This window comes from Lissotriton vulgaris, chromosome 4_1 (assembly GCF_964263255.1).
Source record: "Lissotriton vulgaris chromosome 4_1, aLisVul1.2, whole genome shotgun sequence".
Taxonomy (NCBI): domain Eukaryota; kingdom Metazoa; phylum Chordata; class Amphibia; order Caudata; family Salamandridae; genus Lissotriton; species Lissotriton vulgaris.
Window position 1 is genome coordinate 1379148175 of NC_141691.1, and position 27396 is coordinate 1379175570.

A 27396-nucleotide genomic window follows, 5' to 3' on the forward strand; every position below is an offset into this window, starting at 1 on the left:
ATTCTACAAATTATGCAGCGCTCCAGTGAAGGTCTGTCACGAGAACTTGCGATGGTGCTGAATTTCAGGGTTGGCTTCGAGCAGCATGGGCGTTGACTCACTAAAACACCTGATGGAAGTGACGTCGCACTCCATTTCGCCTTAATGATGTAAAAGGAAGTTACATCATATGACCTTCCCAAGAAGTCATGTCACATGACCTTAACCTCGATGGCATCATGATAGATGACATCACTGATGTTCCATAATAACTGCATTATTAAACAGGCAAATGTCTATTGTAGGTACCACCTTATTACGATGCTGCCGTGAGTTTTGAAAGTGGTGAGGCATAATACTGCTTTGCATTGCATCTAGTGAGCTGCCAGACGTCTTCTAGGAAAGGTCCGGGGGTGGGTTCAAATAGAGCATTTTAAAGCAACATTTTCACTTACGTTTATGAAAACGACACAGGCTCTAATAAACAATCATTAAATAGTCAAGTCCTTTAGTGGTGTGACAAGCCAATGAAACATTACTCTCCCAAGAGTTGATCCCATTTTTACAGAATGTGCTTTGGGTGCCTCTTACGTCAAAAATGTTACCTCCATTGTGCCTGCAGAAGCATTTTGTCATGGGTTCCGCCTTACACCACAAATGTATGTACAATATGCCAGTGTAAAGTTTTGCCATTAACGCTGCCCGTACACCGTGAGCGATCTTCGTTAAAGAAATTAGCTCAGTATGCCAGGGCAAGCATTTCCTCAAGTATTTTTTCATGGTGCCTTATGTGCCACTTATTGGCTCTAGCATGCCAGCTTCAGTATTTTACCATGGTTCTCATTATGCCAAGAACTACCTCAGTTGTGCAAGTGCCAGTATTTTGCCATGGTGCCTTTGTAAAACAAAAAATACTGTGAACATGCTAGGGTAAACATCTGAAATAAAAGCATCACAACACATTCATACTCCTACTCACCTACATTCACTCACACTTTCACTTATTCATTCCCTCACTCTCTTTAACTCACTCAAATTCATTCTCCCTCATTCTTATTTATTTATTTTAAGGTTTTATAGAGCGCGAACTTGACCCGTGAGGGTATCAGAGCGCTTTACAGGTTCATAGAATAATACAGAAAAGTCAGAAAATCATTCTCATTCACTTTGACTCACTCATTATCACTCTGTTATCCTCCCTGTCACTCACTCATTCTCACTTACTCTTTCCAACTCCGCCAATCTCGATTTTACTAATTTGTTTGCAGTCACTTTTCCTCAAACTCATACTCACTCCTACTCATTTATTGGCAAGCTCATTCATTCTCTCTCACTATCTGTCACTGACTCCCATTCACTTTTAGTCACACTTGCTTACACACACAGACTGTCATTGTCACACATACACATATTCTCTCTCACAGTAACATGCTCTCAACTGGCAACACGCACCTATCATACATTTAAAATATTTTTTACTTACCTCAGCTCCCAGTGAGTCAAGTTTCAGCTAATTGTGATCCTTTTTTAGTGCATTAATAGTGAATAATCGAGCATTCGTCATTGTTACTTAAAAAAAGAAACAGACCGAAAACAAGGGAGGGTAGAGGTCCAACGACCCACTGTTATTGGCACTGATTTTACACCCTCTAAGGCCTTGGGTCTCAAATGCAGTGCCAAGGGTCGCAAGAGGGAAGCCAAGTGTCACAGCTGGGACTCTTTGCATTGTGTAGTAGCGAGCGCTTTGTTGCCATAAATCCAGGATATATAATTTGTAAATGGTTGGACAAACATGCGTCCACCGACTTCTGAGTTTGTCAAGTAGCTGGTGTGAAAGTCCTCTTCAAATTGAACAACTACAGACCTTCCTTTCTAATGACTGTAAAATACCTGTAGATAAACATAAGTGGTATTTGTGAGAAGCTGTAAATAGGCATGCGCTGCTGTCTAGCCCCAATTATAGTGGATGCATTGAGCCTCGTTTACAGTAATATGAAAAGAAAGGACTTGCTGCCAAGCTTTTGCTTGTTATAATCAAAGGCTAGCTTATGCAGAAACCAAGGTGACTGTGTTCTCTTAGATCTATATTAACAAGTGGAGACAAGTCACAGAATCCCACACATGTATCTTGAAAAGACGTGTAATTCAGATAGAGGTCTCTAGCAACCAGTAGACGCAGTGCTTCCATTTTTAAACGTCTTTTTATTGTTTTCTTAATCAGTAACAGTACTAAATTAGCCAAGAACGCTTCCCCGTACCACCCCTTGAATTAAATGCTTAATTTCAGCCGGTGGTTGCACTTGGGGCCACCTGCACTCATTTTTGGGGACCAGCACTTATTTTTCCTCTCAGACTCTGAACCAAACTAAGAGATACATAAGGTGGAAATGAGGAGAAAGGCTGAAAACGGGTGACCAAAGGAAAAAGCAGGGACAAAAAAGAAGGCGAAGAGGGGAGATGTAGGGGCGGGGAGTGTCTGGTGGTGAACTAAAGAGGCATGAGATAGAACTAAGACTACACATCTTTGGTACTCAGTACCTCAACCTTCTGCAATAACAGCTTCTGAAAAAAAGTTTGGGCCTGACACTAATTGTATTACAAATTAAGCTCTAAATAAATTTTTACAATCAGTTTCATATATCACTTAATACTGGTAGTGTGTGAACTTCGGTTTTGAAACATAAGTACACTAGGGCAAATAAATATTTAGTGTTGACTCAGAATCACACAAATGCGATCTTTTAATGAAGCTGGTACTCAAATGCAGCTTACCAGGTTTTAATCTTGATAACTGAACCACCGTACCACATACGTTTTCTTTGGTTGTATTGTTCTTGCTTTGTAACTTTGCTAACCGCCCCGGGTTATAATTCAGTGGCTTCGTTGGTCATCTCGAAACCTGTAATATGGGGGGTAACCCTGGCTTCGACCGTGAACTATTTAGCCCCTGTATTTACTTAGCGAGTAGTCAGATCATAGTGCTACAATCTTTAAATATAAGGGAGAGGCATCCTAAATCTTCCTTTAACGCTAATCAGCAACCCCACAAGGAGATATTCATGGCTGGCAGGAAAACAGGGGTTGAAACAGCATAGGGTTGAACAGTAGGGATTGGGCATGGCTTTTGCTGCAGGGTTGCATGCATAATGTGGAGCTTCACCCCAGCCCAAGAAAGGGCAGCGTCACTTTTCCCAGATATTCAGCCATCCTATTTTGCAGCCTTCAGCCTCTACAGGTGCTCATGCCCCTAATTTTCCAACATTGGCGGTGTGACAGCAGAGAGAACCTTGCATCCTCTAAGGCATTTACATTAGAGGCTGCTGGGCTGTGCGCTACCTCACCTCCACCCTCTTCTTTTAAGAAGGGCACACAGCCTGCCCAACAGGACTGTCCAGAACACTTGACAGGCCATCTTCTCACTCTGATCCACACCAGCCAACACCCCTTAGCTCATTTGTAAAAATAATTTTTAGTAGTTGTCGCTCATTTAAAATAAAACGTACTTTTACTGTGCACTCTACATATTTAAATACCCTCTAACCCTCAAGTGCTGCTTACATGTGTTACTGTTAATTCAAGAGTGTCATGGGCACTTTCTTAGCCAAGGAATGGTGTAAGGTTGAGATTCTCACCAGAGTTTAACCTATATGAACCTCCAATTGTATACATCTGACACTGTAGCTTAACAGTGAGCAATCTTGTACAGTAAACAAACATTGGTTGGTGCTGCGGGCATCCAGTTTGGGAAAGCAGAACGTAAACCTGGAAGAGCTCCCGAAATAGCCCACAATAGTAAGTAACAGGTTATTGCGGCTGGAGTTGAAGGAAATGATGATGAAGACCTGACAAGAAGGAGGGATGGCTATAGAAACGAAGAGCTAGATTAATGGATGATAAAATGAAGGGCTAAAGAAAGGGAGCTGTTAGCTATCCATGTTTACTGCAACCTCTATTTGTATTTGGGAACCATTCCCAAAACCTGAGATTGAACGGTAGGACACACTCCTTGTAGGGGATAAGTCTGATGAAGACCCAGCATCCAAACACCTGTCAAGGCTTAACAGATCGTGACTGTGTCCACTAACGTGCCCTTCTGTCAACAGCAACAAGATGAAGCGAACATAGCCTGACCTTACCATGAGGGAAAATCAATATAGAGAAAATTAAATATCAGGAGAAAACTTGCCAGTCTCCTACAGCATGTTTTAGGTTAGGTTTTGACAGAGATGTCAAAAGATCTATTGCTTGCAATATCCATAGAACAAGTTTTATGTTATAAGGGAATTTTAAACCACTCTAAACCAGCAAATCTCAGAGCGCTGTTAAAGACCATGTGAGAAAAAAAGAAAACCGAAATTGACCAAAGGGTTGCCTTAAAGGCAAAGTTGTTAGAATTTTTCCAAAAAAGCAAATACGGGGAAGTGTTTCTGAGAGACCAGGGAAAGACAATCAGTAACTTTGTGGCTAAAATTGAGCAAGCTCGATTTCCCCCGCCCCGTGAGACTTCCAATATCGAGAGCTGGTCAAGGGTTGAATGATAAAACAACGCATTCCGTTGCAATGCATGCCTTTACCACACATTGGTTACAACGCAAAAGCCTTTATCACATATAACCTGTACCACGCATGCTTTTACAACATATTTTGTTTTAAAGCTAGTGTGGTAAAGGCCTACTTGTGATAAAAGTTTTTCTTAAATCCTGCCCTCAGTCCTTAAGCCGGTTCCCAGCCTTCCCCACCCCGTCCCTTTAAAAAAAAATCCAGACCCCTGCCCTAATCCCTAAAAATTGTCCCCTGCGTGACCCCTACCACCTGCCTTTTTTAAAATTGCCCGACTCTTCCCTAAACCTAGAACCCAACGCGACCCCCGCCCTGTTAATAATCACCCGACCCTTCCAAAAGCCGTAAATCTTGACACCCAATGCAACCCCCTCCCTGTTGAAAAATAACGGACTCTTCCCTAAACCCTAAATCTAGAACCCTGCGCAATCCCTTCCTATACTCCAGCCCTTTCAAAAAATACCCAGCCCCCGCCCTGAGCCCTAAATCTGTCCCATGGCCCCCAGTTCCTTTAAAATAGTCACCTCACTCCCAAAAACAATCCCCCTTACCTTTACATGACAAGACAACTCTTGTGAGGCACTGCGCACACAGGTTGTCTAGAGGAAGCCGAATGATCTATTCGCTCCTCTAACGACGCCGATAGCCTCTACCACTCAGGTGCCGTTACCAGCATATGCCCTCACCACGTACGTTGTAAAAAGAAATGCGTGGTGAAGGCTATGCGTTGTAACAGGGTATGCTTGCCAAGGCCTGCATGGTAAAAGCCCTACATGGAAACAGCCGCGTTGTAATGGCTGTCTCCCCCAGTCAACAGTATGGAAGAACATAGGTTTCTGGTAAAATGTAAAGAATGAGGTGTTGGCAAATGACATTTCGGGCAGTGCCATCAATACTAAGTACCCTAAAAATGGTGCATGCTTGTATGGGATGCTAGTGGAGGTATTTCAAAAGCGGAGTAACATGTCTGTGGTGGCGGCCAAAAACGTCAGTCGAGCAGCTTGATTTTTGTACTGCTTAAAGTCATTGAAGTAGGGTAGGCTTAATCAGTAGATGAGCTGCATTACAATACTCTACTCTGTAGCGTATCAATGCGGATGTGGACAAACAACAATCTTTCTCTGGTAAAAGATGAAGAATGGGGTGCAGTTGTCTCATTTTAAATGAGTAGTTAATATTCACGACGGCATCGATGTTGTCATTTATCTTACTTCTGGTCTCGGGTCAGAACCGAAGTCAGAAAGCCATACAGGGGAAAACAAGGGTGGAGAATAATTTTTCAGTAAGAATTACATTTTATCTGCGTTTCGACTTTAGCCACTGATTTCCCATCCACTCTCTCGGCTTCCAACAGGCATTGCATAAGGGCTTGATTCTTCTGGATAGCATTTCTGTGTCATCTGAATAATGTTAGTTGGTTCCCATAGAATTGCTGAATAGCAGCTAGGCTGTGCTTAATGTGAGCTGGTGGTTGAATGTGGGACCCACCAGCACTCCTTTATGGGGAGTGACACTTAAATGTCCTCATGGCAAACACAAGGAGATGATGGACGGAACGCTGAAACTTTTCACTCCACCCCAGTCACAGATCTTGGTTGAATCCATCATTGTTCTTTAGCTCACTTCGCCACATCAGTCTTGACCCTGTGCCTCATGAGAACAGTCCAGCCTGTACTGCCAAGCCAGGTCTTCCCTGGACTGGAAACCAGCATCCTGGGACTGGTTTCAGGGTAACACCCCTCATCAACCAGGCTAGCTTGAATGCAGGGGCAAAGTGAGCAAGGGACCCATGTCTGGTCATACCGTGCCAACTTAGGGAGAACAAAGCACACTCAAGGAGAAGAACTTTAATGTACTCTTCAAAATTTGGCCCTGTGTATGAGAATGAAAGGGGAAAAAAGGAGGAAATGAAAGACTGAAATAACATGACAAAATGAGAAAGCAGGAATCTGCAAGAGAGATAAAGTGGCAGGGCGTGAATGGCAGTGCATTAAAGAGGCGTGAGGTGGAATCAAGACAACGCAACCATGGTATTCAGCATGCTGACATTCAATAATATCAGTTGTGGAGTAAGACTGTGGACCCCAGCATTCATTCTTCTACAAATGAAGCGCTGTGGCAAGGGGTTCAACATACACAATAAATACTGACAGAAATAAGCCAAGCTGTAAAACTCTACAGCCTAAGGATTTAGACATGGATAAAAAGGACCAAGAGCCACCTTTTGAGACCTATCTGAGAAAAAGGAGGCCAACTATTTGGCTAACTTACCTCTTCCTGCTTCATAACGTTACTGGATCAGCGGGCAATGGTTGACCATGTCAAATGCTGCTGATAGATCCAGCAAATCAGGTCATTGATGCTATCAACATCTGCAGTCCTGCATAGGTCTATGCTCTGACAGCAGTTCCAGTGATTCAATGTAGGCGGCGTTCCATAATATCTGAAGCGGAAGGTAAGAAGAATATGGTGGCAATTGAAGATGTTTGATGGATCAACTCCAGATTTCTTGAAAGACGAAGAATTGTTCCACCTTTAACCGCTGCTAGCATTGTACCTTGGGTAAGAGATCAGTTAGGGATAATAAGCCAAAGGAAGGCCAATGCTCAGTTTTACTTTGGAAAGGAGATGGGCAGGTTTAGGGACAAGCACAGAACTAGATTTAAACTGTTCCAGTGCTTAAATGAGGAACTCCACTGCTTTTCAACCCCTGGGTTTCTTCAACCTCCTTTTTCAGCCATTGGCTTCAGCCGAGTGAAGTATTACTTTCTCACCTAATGCTATTGGCTTTCTGGGTGTATTTTCCACCTCCACTTGAGTACTTCTTGCATTGAACAGCATGATTGACCATACCATTACTGCCCGTTCTCTTCCCTGCTGTTGACATCCTCTCATGTGTCTTACTGAACTGTGCTGAGGAATAAAAAAACATAAAGTGGTGGGCGAAAACTTGAATTAATCTCCGCCACTGGCAATTACTTGGATCGCATGCCAGTCCATTGTTATTTTGCCCACCATCACACAGGAACGAGCCACTTGCAGTTCGACCATGATACTGCTCTAATGGGAACAGCCAAGGCTGTGCTGCCAGGCAGGTCCCATACAAAGCGGGGGCTGATGGTTTGTGATAGAGGTGAAAACGGTAGTCCATTTAAAACTGCGAACAGTTCTGGTGGTCGGTCTTTGTTTTCCTCTAGAAGGCAGGCTTGTTCTATCTGGACAATACATTTGCATCATCAGTCGGAGATTACGATTGTATAGCGCTATAAGGCCGATCCTTTAGTGACGATGGTGGGCGTACTCTAAGTGTGCTGCTAGCAGCTAAATGACTTTATAAAGGTAGACTTTAAGATAATTCCTCAAGCTTTTACGGCTGTCTTGTGACCAAAAAGAAATATGCAACTTACTGCTCCATGTGACTCTCAACGCTGTTAGTCTTTTCTTGGGTTCTTGTATCTGTTGATCCTCTTCCAGCAGATCAGCCGGTAATCACCCTGTGTGTGGTTTCTGGATCAGACTTATCCGGTTATAGGAAACATTGGGTGCTTCACATAGGGCCTGAATTCTGGTATTTTGTTCTTCTGGGCGCCAGTGTAATACTTTCAAAGCTGGAGTTGTGTGTCAATGGCTATTGGAGTTAAGGTGTGCTCTATCAGCCCTTCACTATTGTCTCAGTTTCCGAATATGTAATTTTGGTAGGCTAGTGTGTGCATTTTTACAGATGTCCCAAGACTACTCCGATAATTTTTATGCCTGTGCTCAGTGGTTTTAGTTTCAGTATGATAGGCCAGAAACAAGCACTGGCAATGCCAATAGGTCTGGCTTTAATATGCAAACTTAGAGCTCTTATTATCCCATTTGTACATTTATAATTTAAAACGCTGATATAATGACTTCACAACTTAGGAGGAAAACACATAAGGTTGTAAATATTGCCCTTGCCCTCTAGATAGTGGCATGCTTCATCATTGGCCCGCTGACACTCACTGGCGCAGACCAACGCTCAGGGTGGAGCGCATTTCTTTTGTTTTAGAAAGAACATTTTTCTTCTTGAAAGGGATCCCAAATGCAGAGAAAGAAAGAATATGAAAACTGTCTAAGGGTCGAGAGTGGCGTGGACGGCGAGGTTACTCCTTGAAGAAAGAGTGACTACAGGAGGACAGTCCCACTCGCACCCTGTGTTGAGAACGACAATTGTGAAACTCTGGAACATGTTTCAAGTGTGTAGGCAAGTATTGCCAGCGCTATCCATCCCTGCCACTAGGTATTTCCTATCAGGAGGGATTGTGAAAAGCATAGGGATCTGTATCCTGAAGAAGGCCTATAACCTGTTGGGACAGTTGGTAGAGGCTGAAACATGTTGATCCTGGCAGTAAGGTTAATTGAGACATAATCTCTCAATATACTCATTCTTATTTTAATCCTGTCACTGGTGGCCCAGATTAAAAAAAGGTTAGGGTGATCCACGTAGAAAGTTTAATATTCTTTCTCTCTATGAATTTGGGATCCCTTTCAAGAAGAAAAAGGTTCTTTCTAAAACAAAAGAAATGTGCTCCACCCTAAGCGTTGGTCTTCGCAAGGGTGTGTGAGCGGCCCAATGATGAAGCATGCCACTGTCTACTGGATGAGGGCAATATTTACAACCTTATGGGTTTTCCTCCCAAGTTGTGAAGGCATTTGACCAGTGTTTTAAATTCTGAACGTCCAAATACGATGCTCAGAGCTCCAAGTTTTGTTTTTCAGTCCTTCTCATTTGGTGAGTTTTTTAGAGCAGCCTTTTGAAGAACAAGGTAAGGCTTCATCTCTGGTCCCCTCTGTGTTATGTTATGTTTATTATAATGCTCTCACATGCAATGTGCTCACCCTGTACTTCAAAGGGCCTAGTCCTACACCTTTCAAACAGGGAATCGGAGCGAGAATCAAGCAAACCATCTGTCTTTGCTAGTGTGATGTTGCATGGGCAACCAAGAGTGCTTGAGTAGATGAACAAAGTATTTAAGACCCCCCCCCGCCCCCGCAATGTGGCTCTAGTTGCGCCTCTGCTGCACACCCGCAAACACATGTAATGGTATTCACCAACTCCTCTCCAGTTGCTCTATGGGACACCATTTTCTACAGAAACGAGCTGCTCATTTCTGAGACATTGTTTTGGTACAAACATAACTGGGTTTTAAATATGTAGCCGTCCCCTTCAGCATGGTTTCGAGCCCATTCTATGATCCATCATTACTAGTATTTTCTATCATTATCCTATTACTACACAAAATCCCTGTATCGGCTCACGGGTACAATACCGGATTAAAAAAATATATATATATATATTTTTTTTAAATAAAAAGAATGTCTCATATTCTTGGGTTGTGACCCATTATTTGTTCACCCTGTTTTTAGAATTTGACAATTTTCGTTCTGTAATTGGAGCTTGTAACCACTGGCTTGCCAAAAATATAGCCAGTTGGGCTTTGGAACCGCATTTCCCCAAGTCTCTTGTTTCCTGCAGCCTTGAATCATGATGCATCTTTTTGACTTTGTTTAAAAACTTTTATCCTATAAGAGCAGCCAGGGGCTGGGGGTTCAGAGGGAGGACAGCCGGAAGAGCCTCAAGCATGGCTGACCTTTCTGTGAGGACCTGGCAGCAGCGCAAGTTGCAAAGTAGGCACGAAAACCAGTCATATTTTAATATTGTGCCATTAGAACATAACGGCGAGCTCAACCCTCTCCATAGGGAGTTTAAGCCTGGAGGGTGTTTTTGTGCGCAATTAAGTTTTGAAACTTATTGTAGCAGTGTTTAGATATATTTACGAAAATCCATGAGATTTACGGGCTTTTCTGATGGGGTAGTAATGAAATATTCCTATACTTAAATGTCTTCAAGAGACTGAAAGCAGGAGCAGTGTTTATCCAATGCACAAAATAGCGCCTGTGCCTAGGTACAATAAAGGGGTGCATGCACAGTGTTTATCTGATGCAGTATAACCCACTGAACTGCCAGTTTATAATCTTACCCAGAGAGAATTTCTGCCAGGTTTACATTGCCTCTCAAGACTTTTGTCATCACTGTTCTTAGTTATCAAAACATTTGTGCAAATAACATGACTATGCCACCCAGTCAGGGCTGCCTTTAAATGTTCCAGGATGCTTTTCAAAATGTCTTGAAAAGGCCATCTCACAGGGCTGAGGAGTTTCCTAGAGTCTCAGTGTTATTCTTTAGTGTCATAGGACTTGTGCGGGTAACTATTATGCCAAGGCATGGACCTCAGACGTTAGAGGTAAATATCACGTAGTAGGTAGCGCCAAGATGCCATTTTCCACATTGTCACAGTAAGAAAGCTCACACTGCCATGCACTGCTCCACATTATCCAAGTATGTGAAACAAAAATGCCAGGCCAGAAAGTTAAATTTCTCGTTTCCATGCAGGCATTCACTTTGCATTGTTAATTGCAGCTCATTATAGTACAAGGAACCAAACAAACTACCATGGCATGTAAGGCCCCATTATAGCTCCCATTGGAGGTGGACAAGGGCTGCTCCTCCCGGTCCGGCCTTCCTCTCAGGTATACATGGTGTAAGGAGTCACCTGACCCCCCTCCCGAGGTAGCAGGTGTAGGAGAGTAGGATCTGCTTACTATGGTTACCCCCACTCTTTGCTGGTGTTTCTCTGTTTTTCGACTTTAGTCTGGCTGGGACCCTGCTAACCAGGACCCCAGCCTAGCTGCTTCCTCTCTAAATTGATTGCATGTACTTTAGGTACAGAATGGTTACTGGGTTACCCTTGTGAGTCCCTAGTATATGGTACCTTAGGTACTAAGGGCATAGGTACCCCCGAGGTCTACCAGGGGCTGAAGCATGTATTATGCCACCCCTGGGAAGCCTTCCAAAATGGCATAACAGATCTGCTACTGCAGCCTGGGTAAGGTGGTGCTTGCACCCCTTACTAATATATAGGCTACCTATATCTACCTTATATCACTGACACATATACACCCATAAGTCACTCCTATGGCGGGTCTTATCAATCCTGAAGGCAGAGCGCTTGGTTTTGTGAGAGAGGGTGCCCAAGCATGAGCTGAGCCCCTCTGCAGCTTTCGTAATCTATTCTCTGAGGCTGTTCTGTGATGCAGCAAGACCATATACTCTTAAGTGCATTATAACCTCGCTGTAAATGCTAACTTTGGAATGGCTGCATAGAAACATGTCTTGTTTGGTGTTAAACACTTTGGAATCCTACCCCCTGCCAGTCCTGGCGGCGGGGGTAGAATTCCACCCTTCTAGAGGGAGAAGACATGTACATACTTACTTAACCGGTAATAGTTTTAAAGAGCCCTGGCATCACAAAATGGATGCTGCAGCCACAGACACAAGTCTGACCTCCTACTGCTGGACGAAACTCCGGCAGAGAGGCCTGGACAATAGGTTTCCTGTCACAGGGAGGTGTAACCACCTCCCAGACAGGCTTTAGTGTATTAGGGCCGGGTGGGTGCATTCATAGAATGCTTTTTCAGACAGTGCTGGGGGCACACTTGATGTCCCTGTGCATACCCCAGTTCAAACTGTTTGCAGGGGCACTCAGCCCCTGCTCTGACGCGAAACTGGGCAAAGGGAAAGGGTTGTAACCACCCCCACCCTGGGACCTCTCATAGGTGGGACCCCTAGAGTAAGTCCAACCCCTAAACTTAGTATAAGTATATGTACCCAGTCCTTAGGACTTTAGATTACCCTGGATGAAACTCTGCAACATATATCCACTCCCCCCACGCTGCTCCTCCATTTAGGAGTGTTTCTGACGCTTCCCCAGCGATTGCGAGCAGCCCGGTGGCAGTGGGCTTGCTAGCAGGAGCTGAGGGCTGCGTTCTCATTTTAAAACCTTGCGCGTTTGTCACGCTGATTACGAGCGGTGACACGCTTTTACTTGTGTTAGATTGTGACTCTTTTTAATTTTGACTAACCTGTACTGAAAATCAACAGGTCATTAATCCTTACCTTGCTTCTTAGGGGCTGTGCGTGGCTGTCTGTCAGCTGACTACATCGCGGGCTCTCAGCGGCCGTGGCCGCCATCTTGGCTTGGGCTGGATCGCCCAACCCCACCCACGCCACTCCCCCCACGCTGCTCCTCCATTTAACGGCCCTCATGTGTCAGCGCAGTGGGCGCGCCGGAGTCACGCCAGAGTCCAGCCCGTCTGCGCCCGTCCGAGGCAGGCCGGGGCAAGGGGCACCTCCTTATGTCCCCTCGCTCACATATTCTCCTTCCCTCCTCCTTTCGTATTGGACTCCCGGATCCATCAGATCGTCTGTCTCCGAACTCCTGACACATCTAGGTCTACTCTCCCACCCACCTTCCACTCCCCCCGCTGTCATATCAGGAGTGACCTCCGTGCCTATCATTGTCCTGCCCATCTCCCCCCCCCCTCCGTTTGTCCCCCACACCCAGGCTTTTAATACCACGGCCACGCTCCTAAACACTAGATCGGCGGTCAGCCATCAGTATGAGCTATTCGACTATATCGATACTCACGAACCAGATCTCCTGTTTTTAACGGAGACCTGGTTCAAGGCCGACTCCCTGCCCAACGTCCTAGCTGCACTACCCCCTCATACTATACCATCCGAGCGGACCGACCGGAGGGCAGAAGAGGCGGCGGAGTGGCCTTGATAGCTCGCACTGATCTTCATTTCCAGATTCTCCCCTCCCCCCCTATTCCTGAAGTTGACTGCCTGATAATCCGCTCTAGCTCTCATCTGGCTCCCCTAACTTCCGTTCTTATTTACCGTCCCCCCCACCCCACTCCTGCTTTTGTTTCCAGCCTCCAAGACATCCTCGCAACACTGGTAGTAAACAACTCGTCAGTGCTAGTTCTAGGCGACCTAAACTTTTGGCCTAATGACCCGGCTGAAAGCCCCCTCTCTAAAGAATTCACCGATCTTATGATCAGTCTTAATTTTATCCCCCACATCCACAGCCCCACTCACATACAAGGCCATTCGCTCGATCAGGTCTGGACCCTGAACATCCCCATCACACCTCCCCTTATTTCCCCTTGTTCCTGGTCTGACCACTCTTTATTTTCCTTTTCCCTTGCCCTAGCCCCAGCCATTAAGCCTCCACTCCCCAAGAACACCAGGGTTAGAAAATGGGGCAAAGCCGATATGCCATCTCTCTGCTCGTCTCTGGCCAATTCCAGCCCCGACCTTTCCGGCCTCGCCGCCCCTGTCCAACTGGCCACCATTAACAATTGGTTGACCCAAGCGGGCGACGATTTTGCTCCCTTGAGGTGGATCACGGTCAAGCGAGCCCACGCTGCTAACCATTGGTTCACTCCTGATCTCAAGGAGAAGAAATTGGCCGCACGGAGAGCCGAGCGAGCATGGAGAAGAGCATACTGCCCCGCCCAAAAAATTACTTATCTCTCTGTTCTTAAGATATATAAGCAAGGCATCCTTGATGCCAAGACCATATTCTACTCCAACAGGATACTGGCAGCGGAGTCACAATCTAAAGAAATCTTCGCCACGGTGTACGAACTTGCTTCATCCAACAGAGCTACGGCCTCGATCCCTCCCTCCCAATCTCTCTGCGACTCGCTCAACGATTTTTTCGTTGAAAAGGTCGCAAAGATCAAGGCTAATATTCCTCTTCCATCCCCCACATTTATTAATCCCTCTCCCCCGCCACCATTTCTAAATTAACTTCCATTCCCCCCCTGACTAAAGCCACTCTCCTCCCTCTGCTTCAAAGGGTGAAGTCAGGTTCCCCCCTGGACTTTTCCCCTGCTCATATCCTGAGAGAAATCTTCCTAGCATGCCCTACTCCACCCCTCACATTTCTGAATGATTCACTCAGCAATGGAGTGGTTCCCACCCCCCATAAATTTGCGACTGTCATTCCTATTTTAAAAAAGGCTGGCGCCGACCCTTCATCCCCTTCCAACTACCGTCCCATCTCCCTCCTGCCTTACCTGGGTAAGGTCTTAGAAACTCATGTAACTAGCATCCTGAGCACCCACGTGGAAACCAATCACTGCCTCTCCCCCCGTCAGGCGGGCTTTCGGCCCCTCCACTCTATGGAGAAGGTGGTGATCTCAGTGATGGACAGCCTACGCGAGGGCATTGATACCAATCTCCCGCAGGCCCTCATCCTTTTAGATCTGTCCGCCGCTTTTGACACGGTGGACCACTCCATCCTTCTCACCCGTGTCAGGGCGGCGGGCATAGAGGGCCTAGCCTTCGCATGGCTCGAGTCCTTCCTGAGCGACAGGGCTCAGGCGGTCCATCTAGCTGGTTTCACTGCCGCCTCCCGTAAGGTTGTGTGCGGGGTTCCCCAGGGTTCTTCACTTTCCCCTCTTTTGTTTAATTTATACATCTATCCCCTCATTTTTATGTTGCAGCAGCTTGAGGTCACAGTGTTTAATTACGCCGATGACCTCCAGCTAATTTTCAACCTTTCTCACTCCCCCTCATCCTCTCAGAATGTCCAATCAGTTATGTTGTTCATTCAGGACTGGATGAACTGCAACCACCTCAAACTCAACCCGGACAAGACTGAGTTAGTCTTGACCGGAGGTGGTTGCAGCCCCTGGTCCCCGTCTCACTGGCCCCTCTCACTTGGTGTCCCTCCACTCCCCGTTCCCAAAGTCAAAACTCTCGGTATCCTCCTTAGTCCCCTACTTTCTGTCCACTCACAGGTTAGTTCTGTTGTTTCCTCTTGTTTTTTCTCCCTCAGAACAATCAGGAAGATTTCCCGTTTTTTTTCCCTTCCTGCTCTAAAGATCATAGTGATGGCAATGGTGCTCTCGCGCCTTGATTATGGCAACATTATCTATAATGGCGCGCCGGCCTATGCTATTCACCGCCTGCAACTAGTGCAGAACCAGGCTGCCCGCCTGATCCATGGCCTGCCTAAATTCCATTGTGCCACTCCTCTATTGCAGACACTACACTGGCTGCCGGTGAAAGAGCGAGCCTTGTTCAAGCTTGGTTGCCTTACTTTCCAGGCCAAAATGGGCAGCGCTCCGGAGTTTATTTGCTCTGCCATTAAGCCTTACACACCGGGCAGAGAGCTTCGCTCCACCCACATGGCACTCCTGACCACCCCTCGATTTAAAAAGAAGAAGGCTGGTGGAACTAAATTTGCGGTTCTCGCTCCTGCGTTTTGGAACTCCCTCCCTGTGGCACTCCGCATCACATCCTCCTACACATAGTTCCGAAAAAGCCTTAAAACCCTGCTCTTCTCCCGAGCCTTCGCTGTCTAACTTCCTCTGCTTCTGCTGCTACCTCGCAATCTGAAAAGCGCCATGAAACCGCGTGGTATAAGCGCGCTATACAAATGTTTTTAAATTCAAATTTAAATTCAAATTCAAAAAAGCAAGTCAAAGTTTTATTGATGAAGAAATTTCTGCCTTAGAAATGGAGCTTCCAAAGGAGACCGAGGTCACCCGCGCAGGTTTGTGCCTAGGTGCCAGGGCTCCAGAGGGTGCCCAGCTCTACAGGACTGTTAACTTTAGTCTGTTTGTTCTGGTTTTGACCCCTTGTATCCTTCTTGATGTATAAACTGTAAAGCGCTCTGATACTCACGGTGGTCATGTTCGCGCTTTTAAAAAAAGGAGTTTTCTCATCAACTGGGAACGAAGCTGAGGAAGTTTTAAGTGGAACTTAGTAAAAATAACACCATTTTAATGTTTAAAACTGGGAATTTGTCACCTAAATCAGGAGTATTGGCATGTGTGCCACTTTGTGAGCTCATGAGACCCCCGTAATGAAAAGCTCGCTATATAGGTGTTCTCCTTTGAGGCGGGAGAGCACCCGGGCCACGCACGCCATGACTGGGCATTCAGCCCTTCATGAAAGCAGTCTCTGCTGTTCATTGGAACAGTGCCTCTCTCAGTGACATTGGGTGGTCTGTCCGACCCTCTGCCAAGCTTCTCGGCTGCTATATACATGCCGTTCTTCAATGTAAACTACAGACGGATGGTTTGAAGAGACAATATGTATGTGCACAAATCAGCAGAAGCCTTGCACTGGTAATGTTCTGCCGAGAATTGGGTTTTACTGGATGTCTTTGGGGCTTTACCTTTCTTCAGGCCGGTGATTCACAGTATTGCACAATCTATGCATCTATGCAGCATGCTCATAACAGCGCCAACTCGACGTGTCTCATCTGTACAAAATACAGTATAATTATTTACATCCGGTTTGTAACTAAAAGAGCATGCATGGGAGTGGTACTCTGAAGGGCTGAACTCATGATACACGTCTCCTCTATTCTCCTTCCCTCTTCTATCCCTCCACTATTGTTGTCAAGCCAAAAAACAGATTAACATGTCCACCACTCATTCATTTCATATTTCACTATACTAATTCACCAATAACCTTTCATGGGTTCTGGAGTAGCATCGTACTCGCCGAAAAAACACTTTAACACCTCGCCAGGGGTAGCAAGCGCTTTATAAATGCAAACCTTTTACCAGGACCTACCGCATCGTCACTAAAATACAAATGAAAATATTTAAATATTCGCGATACCCGCCAACCGGCAATCCGGGAGACACCTGACTTTTCATGGTGCGCCCCCAGCCAATCCCGGCGCTGCATACAGCGCCAGGATTGGCTGGTCAATACTATAGCCCGGGTCCTGCAAGGAGTGCTGGACGCAGAATTAGTTGATTCTTTAATCAATAGTCTAATCTGTAAGCAAATGCAATTTAATATATTGCTTTTGGCCACTTACATATGTCAAAGGTCGTCTGCGTAGAAATTTGACCAGTAGCGAATAGACAGTTATTTTGGACCTAGACGCACTTCCTTGGCACGGTTCTCTTTACCCTTTCAGACACACATTAACTCCGCAAGCTCAAATGACTTGAGATAGTTCAGTGTGTTAAAGCATCTGCTACAGAAATGTGTGCGTCTATTCCAGGTCACCCGTTTATTTCACGGCATGGGGTTTTGGAAATGTAAATATTCTCAGAATTTCTATTTTGATAGTTGCAACAACAGCCTTCAACAGATTTCATTTTATAAACATTTTCCAGAAAATGAGTTAACAACTTTGTCACCACAAATATAATGTACTCTTTGAACTAAGGTTATAAAATTTAAAAATGTTAACAAACGGAAGAGGCGGAATAGCATGATATATGCATTTATTATTGCATGCATGTTGGTGTATGTTTGTATGTGAATTTGTATAGTACATACCTAGGGCTTACAAGCAGCATCAGATGCTGCCCTCTTCAGTGACTATCAGCGCATTACAAAATGAGCGCATGGGAAAAAGCGGGGATTTCAATTTTGGTGTAAAGTTGTAGAAATTTATACATGACTTTGGGCTCAATATGTATGTTCCGATTTTGGTGTGAAGTTGTAAAAATGTATACATGACTTTGGTGTGAATATGTACCATCAAAACTGCAGGGCCACACCAAAGGGGAGAGGATGTGGTCTGACGGTTAGCGCGGCCAACTTTGTGCTGTGAAACCAGGTTCGAGCCTCTTATCGAGCCATAAAAAAGTATACATGACTTTGGTGTAAAATAAATAGATGTTTTAAAAAACAAATAAAAATGATGTTCCGACTAAGGTGTGAAATTGGTGTCGAATAAATACATGTTTTAAAAACAATTAATATTAATCATGTATCATTGGTGCTGGAGTACAAGGTTCGAGACTGGTATTGAACACTGACAAGCTGGGTGCAAGTTATATGGTCATAAAAATACATGAATGATGGATGGATGCAGGGTGGGTGCATTAATGATTGTTGGGTGGATGGATGCAGGATGGGTGGGTGGATGCATGAATGAATGTTGTATGGATGCAGGGTGGGTGCATTAATGATTGTTGGGTGGATGGATGCAGGATGGGTGGGTGGATGCATGAATGAATGTTGTATGGATGCAGGATGGATGGATGCATGCATGATGGGTGGATGGATGCAGGATGGGTGGGTGGATGCAGGATGGGTGGGTGGATGCATGAATGAATGTTGTATGGATGCAGGATGGGTGGGTGCATGAATGATGTATGGATGGATGCATGCATGATGGGTGGATGCAGGATGGATGGATGGGTGGGTGGGTGGATGCATGAATGAATGATGTATGGATTCAGGATGGGTGGGTGGATGGATGGGTGTATGCATGAATGATGTATGGATGGATGCATGCATGATGGGTGGATGCATGATGGATGGATGGGTGGGTGGATGCATGAATGAATGATGTATGGGTTCTGGATGGGTGGGTGGATGGATGGGTGGATGTATGAATGATGTATGGATGGATGCAAGGTGGTTCGGGCTCGCTCGCTGCGGTGCAATATGCAAATTAGTTTACGCCTCACCACTTTCAAATGTCACCAGCCGCCCCTGCCTTTTACCCTCTTCTATCCCTTCCCCATCCTTCTCAATCCAAATAACTGACTAACATATCCACCGCTCAAATCACTTTCCTATTTCACTATACTAATTCACCACTAATCTTAAAAATAATGACACTTTAAAAGACGTGCATTGCGGGCACTGACAGGTCCCCTCTCTACAACCACAAGCGTCGATCCTGCTTATGAGATTGATGGTGTGTGTGAGGTTGTGCGAAGGGGTATGGAGACCCACAGGGGTTCCTAAATCCGCCATTAAGACACATTGTATTTGTCGTGCTGTTATTCGACAGTACCAACAATGCTGGTGGTAATTTTTTTGTCGGTCGGGCGCTCTTTTCGTCTGTCAGTTTGTTTCCATTTTCTGAACAGAACATTATTTAATTGTAACATATTATGTCGTGTGCTAACTCTTGTTGTTGTTTATCTTGCTTTTAAGGTGGCGTTACCATTTTTGTGGCCTTATATGATTACGAAGCGAGAACTACCGAAGATCTTTCGTTTAAGAAGGGTGAAAGGTTCCAGATAATAAACAACACGTGAGTGTTATCTACACGTCCACATCTAAAATTAGCACAAGGCGGGGACTCACTGTACTGATGGCTGCTGGAGGTGCATAGGTCGGTGCAGTGAGGGGCGTTGCCTGTTTGGTTGCAGCGATTCTTTGCTGCTGGTTGAAAATCAAACTTTTCGAGTTGTGTTTATGGACACGCAACGAAGGACATGAAGATGTTATGTTATTGAACAAAAGGTGAACTCTGCAGCGCACAGTGCTCCAAACGAAAGTATATATTGTCAATCTATTTTCCATTTTGATAACTGTATTAGGAAGAAAGTATAAGAAGTCTCATGTGGTGTCTCCGTTATGTTTTTTAACCATTTTTCGAAGGCTTCCCCTGGGTCTTGTGTTCTAAGATGTCGACTTCATTTTATTTCCAGTATATATCTACTTTAGTCTTCTATCTCATTTTCTGTGCCGCGTTCTTTTTGCTTTCTCACGTCCTACGTACGATTTTCCCTCTCGCTGCTCCCGCCACAGTCGTTTCCATGATTTATTTCATTTTCTTCGTTGTGTTTGAATAACGACGTCTAAGCAATAGAAGATGGCGCTATAGGGCGGGGGGTGGAGGAGTCAGCTGAGGATCAGCTGAGACAGGGGCCGTGCTGGTCAAATAATTGGATTTCAGGGCGGACTGTTAGCAGGACTGATGGGGTAAGTGCCCTTTCAGGGCTTTGAAGGGCGCGACCTCGTGCGTGAAACGCGCAGCCAGTTTTGTTGTATAAGCTGGATTTGGACGGTTGTCCTTAAGTGTCTGGTGGGTCAGTAAGACAGTAGTAACCACTCAGTGAGGCCAGGTCAGGCTCGGCCATGGAGGGCCTTGTGATCAGGACCAGGCGCCAGTGATGTCATCGGTGTACTTCAGGCCAAGGATGACGTGAGCGGGGCAGTTGAGGATCTTTTGCAAGTTGGCCAATGTTTTCTTCAAAAGACACAAATCTAGTTCGTCTGCCTAGTGCTACTTCTCCTTCTGGGTTTGTCTGTCTTTTATTCGTCCAGCTGTCTCCAAGCTTCTCGCTCCTTGTTTCTTCGTTTATTCTCCCTTCACGTGTGTTGTTGCTATTTTCTCTTTGTCTCGCCTCTGCCTTTCCCCTCCTTGTCGCCCTCCTTTTCAAGTCTCCTCCATTCTTGCCTCTTTGACTCCATTAATGCTTTGCTGCTGCCCCTCTTTTAGTGCGCTTTGGCCTGCATCGCTCTCATAGCCGCTCCTGTTTCTCTGTCCATGATGAGCTCTGGTAGCCTGTACAGGCGTTGCTTTTCATGTTCCTCATGTCTCAATGGCTCTTTTTCCAGTGGGCATGACACTCTGTGCTTGTCACTCTGCCTATCCCAATAACACTTTAGCTATTCCATCCCAGTTGTGTTCTTGAGCCTAGTACGACGGCGTGCCGGTCTCACTGTTCTTTTTAACCCTTGCAATCTAGTGCATGCAAAGGTTCTAATTTCCAGGTTTTGGACTCTTCACTGCATGTGATCACATTCTTCCTTAGTAGCGTCACTAAAGATAAGCCCGTTTCTAAAGCTATGTGTGCAATACGTATTTTGTACTACAGCCAATCCGTGTCTCCTGGGTTAACAAATATTAAACCTTAAGCTCACGAGCCGGTACTAGAAGAATATTGCCCATGCCACATTAGGTGACTAAGTCTGTACCTTTTGGTAGCTCCTGCTACATTTTTCTTGTCCTTTTTAGAGCTGGCTTAAATGAGCTTTCATGTGTGGCACAGCTTATAAGCACTACACACTGCTGCTCTGAGAGGGTCTCACGCCGGTCGGGCTTTGCTCCGCTGAGGCATTTTGGAGGCTCACCTTACTGGTTGGGTGTAGTGGCCGGGCTTCGCTCCGCCAAGCGACCTACCCCCACTGCTCTCCTGTCTGGCCGGGATTTGCTCCGCTGGGCAGGACTACGAATCCCAGCAGCCCCACCCCAGGACGCCGCCACTGTTGTCATCAGCCTGCGCCAGGAGGCGCTTAAAGATCAGCGCTCTATCTCGTCCCGCGAGGACGTGCGCGGGACACGCCGGGCTGAGCCCGGGCAGAGGGCGGGCCGTCTGTGGCAGACCGAGGCTGGGCCGGGCCACGGACCTCCGCTCTTTTCCCCCGGAACACTTCAAAACTGTGAGACTAACTATTTTGTACTTGTACTGTGGCCCTTGTTGACGCTTTTGAAGTTAAGGCAATCGTTTTATAAGTAACAATACCTGTCACCAAACTAAAGTGCTCTGATCCATAACCTAGGTATACCAAAATGTCGAAACTTACATCATCCAAAACACCACTAGTGACTAGCACTATGGACAATTATCTGGTAAAGGTGGTCAGTAAAATTAATAAAGAAAGGCGTCTTTCTCTAAACCGGGTAAGCCCTCCGGTCTCCCCAACAAGCTTGCATGCCCCCTTGGTCTCACCGGCTCTGGATCGTAGTTGTAATGATGACTCGATCATTATTAGTGCCAATGATATATCCCCAGAACATAGGCAGGAAGAGAGGGATAAATCCTTGGAAACATCATCATCCTCCTCCCCTTTACCGTCCCCGAGGCCTTCACCTACACCCTCACCTGCACCCTCGCCTGTACGAAGAGTATTAAGGGCCTGTAGGAAGGTACCAGCTAAGCAGGGGGGGGGGGGGGGGGATTGGAAATCATAAAAGGCTGGAACTCAATTTACTGGTCAAGGGAGAATAGCTGAGTCCACAAATAATGCGGAGATGAATAATCTGCTTCCTGCCCATATTGACCTGCTGGCAAGCCTAATTGGATCAAAAAACGAACTTTTGCTCAAACCTCTTGTGGAAAAATTAGATCAGGTAACACAAGAGGTATCTAGACTGGGTGGTCTTCTGAACTCACACCTAACCTTGACTAAAACACAGAAGTCTCTCAAGGTTGGAAATAATGCAAATATTGATAATAAGGATGCAGGCAGTCGTGGCAATGGGGGGAACAGGGTCATAACAAACACACAAACTGTACTAGCCACTCAACCTCCATTGGTACCAAACACTCAACCACCCTCAGTACCAGTAATTCAACCACCCCCTACAACCTCTAGTAACCTGACAGCTGTAGGTGGGGGAATCAATGAATGGAGTGTGGCTAAGAGGAAAGCTCCAGTTTATCTTCCCCCGGAATGTGTACCATATACTGTTGTGCTAACTAATGTTCCTGAGGTGGATTCTTATCTCACTGAGGCTTTGAAAAACAAATCGCTATCGTGGTTAAGCCGGAATTGCGGTTTTCCACTCGCCTTCTCTAATGATATAATTTCTACCCGAAGAGTCAGCTAGATAGGAAACTCCAGAAAGAATACTAGGGGGGACTGCATTATTGTAAATTTTAAGCATCCACAGCACGTGGCCACAGTTTTACTTAGAGCAGCTTCCTTACCAGTCGGGGATAACATTGTATGTGCACGGCCCCTTGGTTTCTTTTATAATCATCTTAGTAACCCTGTGCTCTCACAGCCTGATCAGTCTAAGTTTCCAGCTGTTCGACCTAGGCGGGGTTTTGTCTGTCCCCCGCAAAACGCATATCAACCACCAAATAAACCTGACCCATACTGTTATCGGTTGGCTAGGCCGTGTAATCAATTTGATTTTGATCAAGTCTTTCCCCTGGCAAATCGTTACACCCCCCCATCTTCACTGGAAGAAAACGATTGACAGTCAAATGAACTGAGGACTAAAGCCCAGCCACCACCTTCTAGCTTCAAAATTGCAACCAGGAACATTGCTGGTATCAAGGCTAAAGCAGGGATACGTGGATTAACATATTAAAAACTTTTGATATTATTGCTCTACAAGAGACATGGGAACAGACAAACAGTTTCTCCCTGGATGGTTATAGCCACTTTTGCATCCCAGCAACTAGTAGTGCCGCAGGAAGAGCCAAGGGGGGCTTACTAAGCTTATTCAAACTTGATATAAAGGGCACACTATCTCAATGTATTTCAGGCTGCGAGAATTGTTTAATTGTGGAATTATCCATCCCCGATAAGAGTAAGATTTTATTTATCAACTTTTATAATTCAAGTGCAAATGAGTGCACCAGTTATAACCTAGATGTACTGGAAACATTCTTGTCAGTCTACAGTGTAAACGTGAATACTTTTGAAATAATATTCCTTGGGGGTTTTAACATACATCCCTGCAACCTACAGTGTGCCAGTTTAGAAGACGAAGGCCCCCCTTTCTCTTTACCTATGCACCTAGAACATTCTAAACGAGGGGAGGCTCTTAAAAACTTTCTGGCCAGATGGAACTTATACAAGGCGGGGGATGGGGGGTGTAGGTCTCCTACATTTAAGGGAATAGATGATGGTACTATTATTGATTATATTTTCATGTCTTCTTTTTTATTGTGTAAAGTTTTAATATGTAAAACGGAGGTCTCGGTCTTCAGTGATCATAACCCAGTGTTCATGGAGATAATGTCTACGGACATATTTTCCATGAAAACGGTGTCACACTAGGGTGGACAAAATGTGACTGTTAAAGACCAATGACGCAGGCTTAAATGGTCAAACATAGTCCCTGAAACCTTCCTAGTAGAGGTACTGGACAAACTTGAGGACGAGGTGGCTTTATGTCTGGCAAACGAGACCCAAAATCATGAGGTGGTTTTTGCTTTTGATAATATCTGCAGGGAAATAAATAAAAGTTTACTTATAGGCTTAAGACAGAAGTCGCATTATGGCAAGAGATGGTTTAATAGAACATGCTCTAAGGGACATGGGAACCTATTTAGGGCCCTGAAGGCCACACCCAAAGATCGAGCCCAAATAGTTAGCTTAAGATCTGCGTATAAGAAAGCTATCTTAGACCGGAAAAAAGAGGTAAAAGATGAAGCTTGGGACCAACTACTTGCCCCAGATACCTTAAAAAATAGCGGTCTGTTCTGGAAAATAGTAAACCAACCATTATTCTCGGGTGAGGAGAATCCCCACTTGAGGCTAACATTCCAGATGAGGGATGGATAAAACATTTTGGAAAAATGTACTCCGACCCTAGCAATGACACACAAAGGGGTGACATCCCTCTTAGGATCGAGGGTTCCATTGTAACCTTCGAGGTTTCAGAAGTGGAAAAAGCGATAGACCTGACCCTAAAAAATAAGGCTCCTGGCCCCGATGGGGTCCCTGCTGATGTATTTAAATGTGCACCTAAATTCTGGTCAAAGATTTTGTGTAATGTTTTTAATGCTTTAAACCAGGATAACATACCGGCCTCGTGGAAAAAATCGATCATCATCCCCATCTTCAAGAAGAGAAATAGGCAGGACCCCTCTTGCTACAGACCCATCTCATTAATTGACTCCTCGGTTAAAATTTTGGGGCGGGTCATTCTGTTTAAATTGAATGAATGGGTGAATGAAAAAGAGGTCCTGTTAAATGTGCAATATGGGTTTAGACCAAAAAGTAGTACTCTAGACCAATGTCTTAATTTACACCTGCTCCTGAATAAATACACCATGGCCAAGGAGGGGTCCATGTACCTGGGGTTCATGGACCTCTCTTCAGCTTTTGACCTTGTAAATCGGTCAAAGCTGTGGGAATTTTTACTTAATATTGGTCTTGACAGGGCCCTAGTTAACCTTCTGGCTGACTTACATTCTGGATTGTTAGCCTCCGTCAGGGTCACCACGGAGGGCCGATGTACCACCCATTTTAACTCAGATAGGGGGGGTCAGGCAAGGGTGCATCCTGGCTCCCCTTCTTTTTACGATGTATATAAACGCTTTGGAACCTGTACTAAAGGAGGCCACCCTTGACATCCCCCGTGTAGGAGAACTTGGAATACCAGTTTTCCTCTACGCGGATGACGCTGTCCTTCTTTCGCGGACCGGGGTTGGAATACAACGCCTGCTGGATGTTTTTGAGCATTTTATGGGTTCCTTGGACCTTAAAATTAATGATAAGAAGTCCCAGATCATGATCATGGGAAAGTGTTCTAGGAAGAAGTACTCTAAAATATTCACTTGTAGAAAAGAAGAACTCTGCAGAGTTACTACATTCCCCTATTTGGGGATAACGTTTGATGAAAGAGGGAACTGGGGTCCGCAGTTAAAAAATAGAAACATCTCCCTCGCAAGAACTACCTCTGCTCTCCAGGGTTTTTCCAAACGATTGGGGGCAAGGCCCATAGTAGGTTTAATGAAAAATTCACAAAGCTAAATGCCTTGCAGTGGCCACTTATGGCAGTTCAATCTGGGGATATCGTTCCCCGGATTGTCTGCAGACCACTGAAAATAAATTTTTTAGATCTGTCCTCTCTGTGCCACAGTCTACTCCCTCATATACTATCCACTCCGAACTTGGGGAAGGTTTTATCTCAGATAGGATAAAAGTGACCCCTCTAATATCCTGGATGAAGACCTGGTTAAATCAGGAGATCCCCCTGAATCATATTATTCTGAAAGACTGTCTACACTTAGACAAAAATAATAAGATTCAGTGGCTGACCTACATTAAAAACAGTTTTGTCAAGCTAGGGAGACCAGAGCTCTTTTTCTCCCCAGAGACAATAACATCAAAGGACATTGCACTAATCAAGGGTGCAATGGAACATACGTTAAGTTTGGAAAGGGAAGAACTGGAGTTGAAAAAACCGACTGTGAGGGCTAATCTTATTATTTCCAGTCAACTAGGACCTGAAATCTATCTTAAAATAGTGAATCGCTCATATCATAGGTTTCTTTTAACCCGATTCCGTTTTAATATGATTAATTTGAACCTCGGATATTTCCCTAATTGGAGTACCCCTGAAAATTCAACTCTGTTCATGTGACAACTTTTCTACCCAGAACACAATGCATTTCCTGATGTTCTGTGGTCATAACTCCGAAGCACCACCTAGCGCGGTCGCTTCAGCCCGCAACCTGGGCGTTCAATTTGACGCTTCCCTCAGCTTCGATGAGCATGTGCGCATTACCGCAGGGCGCTGTTTCAGTCTGATCAGGCAATTAAAGAAATTTTTTAATTTTCTGCCTATCACAGCCAGGAAATCAGTCGCTGTGGCGCTTATCCTCTCCCGGCTGGATTATTGTAACGGCCTCCTAGCAGGCATCAAGAAATCCTCTCTGAAAAAACTACAAAGTGTTCAACATGCAGCAGCCAGGCTTGTTTTAAAACTCCCCCGTAGGTCCTCGGCCTCTGCAGCCCTCAACGCCCTCCACTGGCTGCCCCTCCATAAGAGAATCTTATTTAAGCTCTTAGTCACTGTATTTAAAGCTAACAGGTGCACGGGTCCATCCTACTTGACCAAGCGCTTCCAGTGTTACACTCCAACCCGATGTTTGAGGTCATCTGGCGCCAATTTCATCTCTGAACCCCGTATAAAATTTAAATCTAAGGGTGGAAAGACCTTTTCTTTTCTGGCGGCTAAGGCATGGAACCGTCTCCCCCCCGACCTTAGGCACGCTCCCTCAGAAAGCCTATTTAGGAAATCCCTGAAAACTTGGATTTATTCTCAGTCCGACTCCTCAGTTCTCGCAGCTATCTGATCCATGCCCCCCATAGACGACCTTCTGTGTGCTCAGCGCCAAGATGCTCCCTCCGGAGCGAAAGTTAGCGCTCTACAAATGCCAATAAATATCAAAAATATCAAATTACACTGAATTAAAGTTAACATTTTTGGTCCCTATTTTAAAGGAGGCTGGGTTTCTGCAGGTTAAGCCTGCCCTTTTGTATCTGCAATTATTAGAGACCCCTAGGATTATCTACCACGTTGCTAGTTTTTTAGTGGGTGCAGTCAGGATTAGAAACAAGAACATGAATGATAGCCCGTAAATGTATGGAAATGATCTGAGATGAAATCTGGGATAACTATTCACAATATAACATAGCAGTTTAGGGTAATTATAATAAAAGATCCATTTTAAATATTGAAAGAACCTTTTAATTTTTTACATTTTGATCTTATTGTAGGA

At 45.1% G+C, this 27396-nt stretch overlaps 1 protein-coding gene across 2 annotated transcripts in view; it reads left to right on the plus strand.

Moving 5' to 3' along the window:
- The window catches only part of YES1 (YES proto-oncogene 1, Src family tyrosine kinase), a 298157-nt gene that overhangs the window by 161495 nt on the left and 109266 nt on the right, over positions 1-27396 (plus strand). For both annotated transcript variants that reach the window (XM_086965610.1, XM_086965611.1), the window contains exon 3: positions 19349-19448. In XM_086965610.1, the coding sequence (XP_086821736.1) occupies positions 19349-19448 (100 nt within the window). The remainder of the gene's footprint in view (positions 1-19348; positions 19449-27396) is intronic.